Consider the following 8030-nt stretch of genomic DNA (forward strand, 5'->3'; position numbering starts at 1 on the left):
AGAATGGGGAAGACCAGTTACTAATGCAGCAGACCAGGTGAGAAATGCTGAGGGCGGGGTGCCGAAGGCATGAGCTGCTGCTGGGAGTGGGGAAGGGTCAGATTTAAATTTCGAGGTGGAGTTAGTGACTGATTGTGTTTGTGGTGTGAAGGAGAGAAAAAAAGTCAAGAGTGACTCACAGGTTTTTATTTGAGATCCGTCTCCCTTGTTTTATGAAGCTTTGCAATCCAGATGCTAAAGATTTTTCCTTAATGGCAAGTTTCAGAGTACACCCTCAGCTCACTTGCCAAATCGTGCCAGCTTGGGCTTTACAAACTGGTAAACATTTCTCCTTTTTTTTGGCTGACATCTCATTTCCGTCTTTAAACTTCTGTTCTGAAATTATTATGGTAATGTTTGTACTTCAAGGAATTGATAAGAGCCTGGTACGTTTTAGACACTCAGTAAATGAACAATCAAATAAACGAGATCGCCCGTCACTGTCGACCTGCAAGGTCACGATGTTCATGGTGGAGTGGTGGGGTGGGCATGAAAAGGTGGCTTTTGTGATTCTAGAGCACTTTATGCATTTGTGAAGCAATGTTTGGTATTAGACGGGTAAAATACAGAATTCAGCAGAATTTTCAGTGAAATATAGCCAGATATCACTCTACACTACGTGCACTGACCACATTGGTCATACCTGGTTATTACAGCAGCCACGGGCCGATGAGGTAATCAGGCAGATCGCAGTGGAACAGGTTGCATTCTCTTCCCTTTAAGCTTTTGCCCCCCGAAATATTCTGATCTGGACGTGGACTGTATTACGTGACTTGCCCAGGATCCCAGGCGTGCCTGGGGTTCCACTTCTTTCTCTGGACTAATCCAGCTCCCAGCCTGGAGCCTAAGCACACACTGCATTAATCAGACTTGCTGGAATGATCACATGGTTTTCTAGCTGCCTCCCCTGTTAGCTGCCGCTTGTCAGCAGCTGGCGGAGCTGGAGGCTGCAGGCCCCTGTCTGCAGAAAGCCTTTTACTTCAGAATATTGTGGGTGTGTGGAAACCCCGCCTCTTTTTTTCTGCACTTCGCACCATCTGACTGGCTAAATGGTTGTCCCCCAAACCAAAAAGGCTACCAGACAATCTAAGGAAATTGTCTCTGACTAGGTCATGTTCGCATTTGAAGAATTCAGGTATGTTCTGGGTTTTCTACATCAGTCCGCTGCTGGGTTTTTGTTCTCGTAGGTTTTTGCTGTGTAATGACAGCTTAGGTTCCGGCTGGTTCTCACACGAAAAGAGGAATCTTTTCTGCATTTGGTGGGGTTCATCCCGGTCGTGGGGGTGGGAGGTGCAGAGATGGTGCAGGTCTGGGATGTTTACTGCATGCACAAATGCAGCATGGATAATTGGTTCGGTGGTGTGTAAATTCGCCGAGGGACCCCACCTTGTGCCTCCTTCGAGCTGCCGTTGCCGGTGTAGAGTTATGAATACAGAACAGCAACTGTTTGTCCAGAACGAGTCTCTTGCTGTCTTTTGTTTTTCTTCCTTTGTCAAACTCATGGAGTCTACTGCTCTCTTAAAAATGCTCATCGTAGTGGCCAAGGTGAAAAATTCTGCAAGTCTGTCTGCTCGGCCGAGATTTGTTTTTGGCTCTGATGTTCCTCATTGTCAGTAGCGATCTCATGGCTGGGCAGTCTTCTGGGAAGTGCCCCGATGATGTTTTGTTAACAGGGTCCTTCTTTGCTTTCGGAAGCCTTTCAGCTGCTGTAATTATTAATGCTCCACATTAGTCTTTTGTGAATTCTCCTCCTTCTCTTTCCTCCATCTCTTCTCTGGGAATCTGTCTCTGGGCGTGAATGTGGGAAGGATGTTCCAGCAGAGACAGTTTCTAAGACATGAAAATGAAGGTGGTGGAATGAGGGGGTCATCCGATCATGCTTGTGTCTGTTTCCACGTCTTTGGAATATACGGAAGAGAGTACGCGTGTGTGTGTCTGTTTCCCACTCGGACAGCTTCTCATTTCTCAGATGAAATTTCTGTATTTTAGAACTGAGCATAAATACCACATTGATGGGCAAAGAAGTGATTGGGTGGGGGCCTCAGTTCTACCTCTGCAGGCCCTGTTTGTTCCCTCCAAATGTGGCTCCTAGACATTAAAATGATGATAGAATAAGCACTTGTCATTATTTGTAAGAGGAAACTAGAGACATTTTCATCAAAACCAAGGGAGCGGATGAGAAGATCATTAGCTTCCCATGAAGAGCAGGGCCACGAAGTGTGTCCCCTGCCTCTTCTGTAAACTTGGGGCTTTTTTTTAACCAGGAAGTTATCTTTTGTTTGAGAGTATTTCCCTGCATTATTTCTGATGAACTGGGCTTGTGAAAAGGACATTTTTTGCATATGGTAATGTGCTCTGGTGACACAGGGCCTATCCTGTTAGACAGTGACCAGGACTTATTGTTTCTTAACAGCTCCGTTAATAACTAACAGGAACTTATTTAATACTTGACATGCTACAGTAGATTGGTCCTTAGGGAATGAAACAAGGGTCCTGGGTTCGAATCCCAGTTTCAAAATTAACTTTTCTGATCCTTGTGAGAGTTCCAGAAGAATTTTGTAAATTATAGGAAGTAGTGTGATTGTGAAGTTCAGATGTTATTGTCAGTGTTTATTCTAGGTGGAGTAAGCCTTAGCCACTGCCTCGAACAGAGCTTGGAGCCTTTCGCTGCATTTCATAGTAACGGAAGAGGGACCTGTATCAACAAAGCCCTCCTCGCTGTGGTGGGCTCTTAACCCACGAGCCAGGAGCTGCGTCCGATGAGGTGGGAAGGGGCCAAGTTACAGACCACTCACTGCTGACTGAGGAAGTGGTGCCTTCTAGAAGGCAGGCCAGAAAGGAAGTCTCTTGCCCCTGCTTCAGGCTTCTGCCTGAGTTGGCTCTGAGGAACTCTGTGGGTATGGCTGTATTTTGTGACTGCTACACAGTGCCAGACATCTGCTTTCTTCTTTGGTCACAGGGTTTGTATGTGTGGGGGCCAGATGAGCACGGTGGGGCAACCCAGGCACCACCAAAGCACCCCAGAGCTTTTAGCTTAGGTCAAGGTGGTTCTCAAGCTGTAGAGCAGCAGAATCACCTGGAGGGCTCGTGGAAACGCTGACTGCGGGCACCCCGCCCCTGCCCCAGATGTTCCGATCCCACAGGTCTGGGACCCAGACTTTGAGTACCATTGGCTTGGGGAAAACAGATAGGTTATCACTGAGATGGGAGGTCAGAGGCAAAGGCAGAGGGAAGTAAGGCGGGAAAGAAATCAGGAGCCAGAGCAGCAGTTCACGCACAGGAAGGCGGGTGGGCCAGGGCCATGTTCATGGCGGGGTGAACCTGGGCCACGTCCTGGGAGGCCTCAGAGCAGGAGAGGGAAATATTGGGGTGAGAATCAGGGAGCCGAGCTTATGATCCTGGTTCTGCCACGTCCTGCCTTTGTGAACTGGGCAAGTCTCTTGATCTTTTCTTAGTCTCCATTTTCTCTGCTGAAAAATGGGGATAGCAGCTTCTGTCAAGAAAATCTATAACGCTGTCAGAACGAAGTGGGAACGTAAACTTCATCAGGTGCGACATGCTTAATACGTGAACGTAGAGGGAGGGCAGGGAGCTGGGGTGACTCCATCCGCTGAGCTGCACATCCTGGGCCTCCCCACACACACCCCCGCCCTGCGAGCATAGGGCCTCCCCACACGCACCTCGGCCCTGTGAGCATTTTAAAAAGGAAGTCTGATTTTGACAGACACGTGTGTATACTGTTATTCCCTGTTGGACTATGAGTTCTTGAGTACTTCTGTGAATCCTGTGTTTTTAACTTTGTTTCCTTCGCGCCAAAAAGGGCCTGACACACAGTAAGGCCTTGATAAGCGGTTGACACAATTTACTTTCACGAGGATTTAACAGAAAAGGAAATGCAAGCAAGCTATCCGACTAGCTTAGTGCAGGCCCGATTTTGGTGCCGCGGTCCCCGCTGAGTGCGCTAGTTCGGGAGGGCAAGTCCAAAAGCTGACAGCCGACCTCCTGAGACAAACGCGAAGTCCTCAGCACACCCCAGATGCTGGAGTGCCAGAGAACCCCACCGCAGTTCACAAGGAGTCCCTGCAGATGCGCTTACGCTAGAGCATGCCGCCGGCTGTGAGGGTTCAGGGTCCCGGCCCGAGAGAGTGAGAGGTCGGCCAGCGTTTGCCAGCCGTTAGGGGACTTCTGCCTGCCATTGACCACAAGTCTGTGTTGTTCTAACAGCGGGCGAGCTGTCGGAGCAGACTTTGTGGCAGACACACTTCACCTGTGCTTTTGCCTTTTTTAAAAAAACAAACAAACCGCTTAGATGAGAAGAATACCGAGATAATAGTTTAAGTGAACACTTAGCCGCTACTCTGCGCGCAGGATTGCCATCTGGGCACCCCAGAGCAGCTTCGTGGGACACTAGCTTTCCTCCTAACTCCAGACCCCAGCCGGTGACCACATTCCCTTACGGTCCCCAGAATGAAGAGTTTTAGATTTTTGGCTCCATAAGCCCTCGAATGAGAATGGAACCTAAATCAGAAACCACTGTTTCTCAGAAGTCGTGATACTTCGCCCGGCTCATTTCCAGAAGGGAGGTAGGTGGTCGACCAGCTCCACGACGGAAAAACGCACAGTTGGGATGCACCTGGCACCTGAGCGTGGGAAGATACTACTCTGAGTCTGTTTTGTTATTCGATTTTTAAATGTTGTGGAAGGGTTGAGGTTCAGACTCCAACTAGCTCTGTCTTTATTAATTCGAGTTTATGTCTAGTCCTGGGGAGTATTATACCTTTTCTCACCCTATCACTGGAGTATTGAAATGGGAAGACCTGAAGTTCAAAAGCCAGGAGAGCCCACCCGGCGTCCAGCGCCAGCTTGGTCCCTCTTGTTCCCCAGGGTCCTGGGACACCTCGAAGAAACAGATATCGGGTACAATGACCTTCCCACCGTGCTGTGGAAAATACGCCTCAGATCAACAGGAGGTGGAAACTGGGCTGGGCAGGAAGGGAAGGTATAGAACTTAATCGTTGAATACCTACTGTGTGCCAGATTCTGCCTGTTAGTTGCTTTGCCCATGGTAACTAACTTCAACCCACGAAACATCAATGAAAACAGGCTCAGGGACACAGACAGCTCCAAAATGTTGCCCTCTACAGACCGGTCCCCAGGAGCACCTGGTCGGAGGAAGTGGGCAGAGGGTGGAGAGTTGAAGGAGATTAAAATAGAGCAGGCAATGGGGAAGGACAGACAAATGTCATTGACTTGACAGTTCCGCCTCGGTTTGTCTGACAAGCCACAAGCAAAATGTTATTTTGGGAAACAAATAATTTAGCTGTTAGGCTGGCAAAGCAGATATAATTAAAAATATCAATCTATCCTCCGTTATTAAATGTGTTACGATTATTGAGTTTTACTCAGAGAGGCAGCGTGTGGATCGGAGTCCAAAGATTTGGCTCCAGTCGCACAATGGAAACTTAACAGCTGTGACTTTGGTAAGTTGCTTTATTCCTCTGGGCCTTAGTTTCTTCGCTTGTAGGAAAAGGGCTGCTTCGAGGTTAATATGTAAGAAAAGAGTGTATAAATTATAAAATCTTGTTAGACTGTTTGTATTTTATATTTTGGAATCGGTTTACTATTTAACCAGTTCTGGTGCTCCTTTCCAGAACGGCCCTTAGCCCCTTCTCCACCCTTTGCGTAGCATAGGAGGTGTCTCTTATGTTAAAAACAACAAATCAAAAGAAAACCGAGAAGAAAGACTTTAACTGGACTCAGTGAGAGGCGTGAACCCCAGAAGGGGACACCATCCTGGATCTGTGTGACACTTGCTAGCTATTTAGGATGATTGCAAAGGTATCTCCAGCGGGAGCTGAGCGGGGCCTTTTGTCAATTGCAAACCATTCATCCAAAAACACCTAGTAAATGTAAACCACAGTACGGAGCGGTGGGCCAGGAGGAGGACTCGTTTCGCTGTACTGGGAGGGAAGGGGGACTTTCAGGAGGAGGCGTCCCTTGGTGAGAGTCTTGGAGAAGCCTATGATCTGAGTGAATGAAAATAAAAGGAAGGGCCCTTGCGAGGCAAGCGGGAGCTGAGGCGTGGGGGCGGGGCTGGTAGAACCTGGGGAGGAGAGAGCTCTCTATTCTTCTCAGGGTGACCTGCATCTGTTTTGTCTTTTCCTCTGCTGGGTGACTTCTCTCTGCCCTGACGTTCACTGCGTTGCAGAGGTAAACACTTTTCACCTTGAGGGAATATGTAGGATTCATGGAAAACCCTGCTGGGTGCTTTGCAGGGCCCGCTGCGCCTTCGATTCTCCACCAGTCTCGTTACCTCGAGCAAGTTCATTAAGTCTCTGTGCTGCAGTGCGCCTCTCTGTAGAACGGGGGTATTACCCACCTCCCAGCGTTACTGCATTGGTTGACGGAGATGACTTACATAAAGCATCTAGCAAGGTGCCTGCACTTAGTAGATACTCAGTAAATTCATTCCTTTAATTTCCCTCAAGGAGCGAAGCATTTAATTAGACTATTTAAATCCTGCACTAATCCAATCCTGGATTAGAAATTGCAAAGAAGCCAGGAAAGAGGCCTGACACACTCAGGATGGAGCACCTCTGAACTTCCCTCTCTCCCTGAGTGTTTATACTGAGGGTGCCAGAAACCAGCCCTTGGAAGATAATCCCGTTTGTTGAAATTTTTACTATGCAGCAGACCAACCATAGTGTGACTGGTCAGCTCATAGCTTGGATCTTGGCTTGGTCGACACCCAGATTCACCAGTCTGAGCTTAATTAAGTCCCTTGCAGTTGACAAACTGGGACTCTTGTGTTTCCTGTCTAATTATAATAACAACCAGAGCCCACTACCAGGTGTAGGCATTTTCCCCAGGGCCTACGTACCTGGTCCACAGCCCGTACCCATGGCTCTGCATTTCTCGGAGACCTGTCTGTTTATTTCCAGAGCCTGGCGTGAGAAATGAATGTCTGCTGAACTGCCGTGCACCTCACTGACAGGGACGATGCCTGAGCAAGTCGTGGGCGGCAAAGTGAACCACATGCCAGGACTCTGGTCAGCGCCCTCCCAACAGGAAGGCGCTGGCGTGGATGAGACGGGATGCGTTCTGGGGCGTTCCATCACGTCAGGAGAAGCCACTGAGGAGCTTCAAGTTTGGGGTCCTCGTGATGGTTCTCAGCCGGGAGGGCCCGCCAAAATCCAAACACAGGCACGCGGCTGCTCCTCAGACCTGCTGAGTCCAGGTACTCAGAAGCGGAACCAGTCCAGGCTTGTGCATTTTCAGGGCTCCACTGGTGATTCTGATGCACACTCCCAGCTAGAGTTTGTGGGACGAACCCGAGTTTGGGAGCCTGGACACCCTAGGTTCTAACGGTACTAACTGCGCTACTTTAGATAAGTCACTTAACTGCACTAGGACTTAGCTTATCCCCCTGGGAAATAGAAATAATATCTTATTTACAGAGATGTGGTTCAGGGAGAATAAGATAATGGCCCTGTGGGAGCGTTGGAAAGTTGGGAGCCCAGGATGGTGAAAGGGGCTGTCGCGTGTGCCTGTGAGTTCAGCGGCGCCTCCTAAGGCAGCGTGAGTCCGGGAGCGTCCTGTGCGTGTGCCTGGGCGGACGGCAGCATTCGGTCTACAGGCTGGTGCCAGTTTGTGGTCCCCCTTGAGTTGAGTAACGGCACGCTGGTCCTCTGGCCGTCAGGCGTTCATGTGATATTTGTCTACAGCGCAAGGAATTGTTTTCGCCCCAGTCACCGGTTCAGAGCCTGCGAGGTGCCAGGGCTGATGTCCCTGCGTCCTCGAGACTCCCCGCCCTCCACCCGCTTAGCACAGGGTGGAAGCGGGAAAGAAAGCACAAGCCGCACTCACTGCGCGGGCCCTGGGGACCGCAGCCCTGTCTCGGGTGTGCACCAGGGTCGCCAGGGGAGAGAGGCCGGGCAGGAGAGGTGTCCCTTCCCGGGCCCCCTCCTGGGTGCTCAGACACTGCTCCGCTC

General features: G+C 49.7%; 1 protein-coding gene across 1 annotated transcript in view; it reads left to right on the forward strand.

Moving 5' to 3' along the window:
• The first annotated feature begins 1018 nt into the window (after window positions 1-1018).
• The window catches only part of EVL (Enah/Vasp-like), a 92881-nt gene continuing 85869 nt past the window's right edge, over window positions 1019-8030 (forward strand). The window contains exon 1 of the mRNA XM_025042122.1: window positions 1019-1174. Coding sequence (XP_024897890.1) covers window positions 1152-1174 — 23 coding nt within the window. The 5' untranslated portion in view covers window positions 1019-1151. The remainder of the gene's footprint in view (window positions 1175-8030) is intronic.

Source organism: Pteropus alecto, unplaced genomic scaffold (assembly GCF_000325575.1).
Source record: "Pteropus alecto unplaced genomic scaffold, ASM32557v1 scaffold8, whole genome shotgun sequence".
Classification (NCBI taxonomy): Eukaryota; Metazoa; Chordata; class Mammalia; order Chiroptera; family Pteropodidae; genus Pteropus; species Pteropus alecto.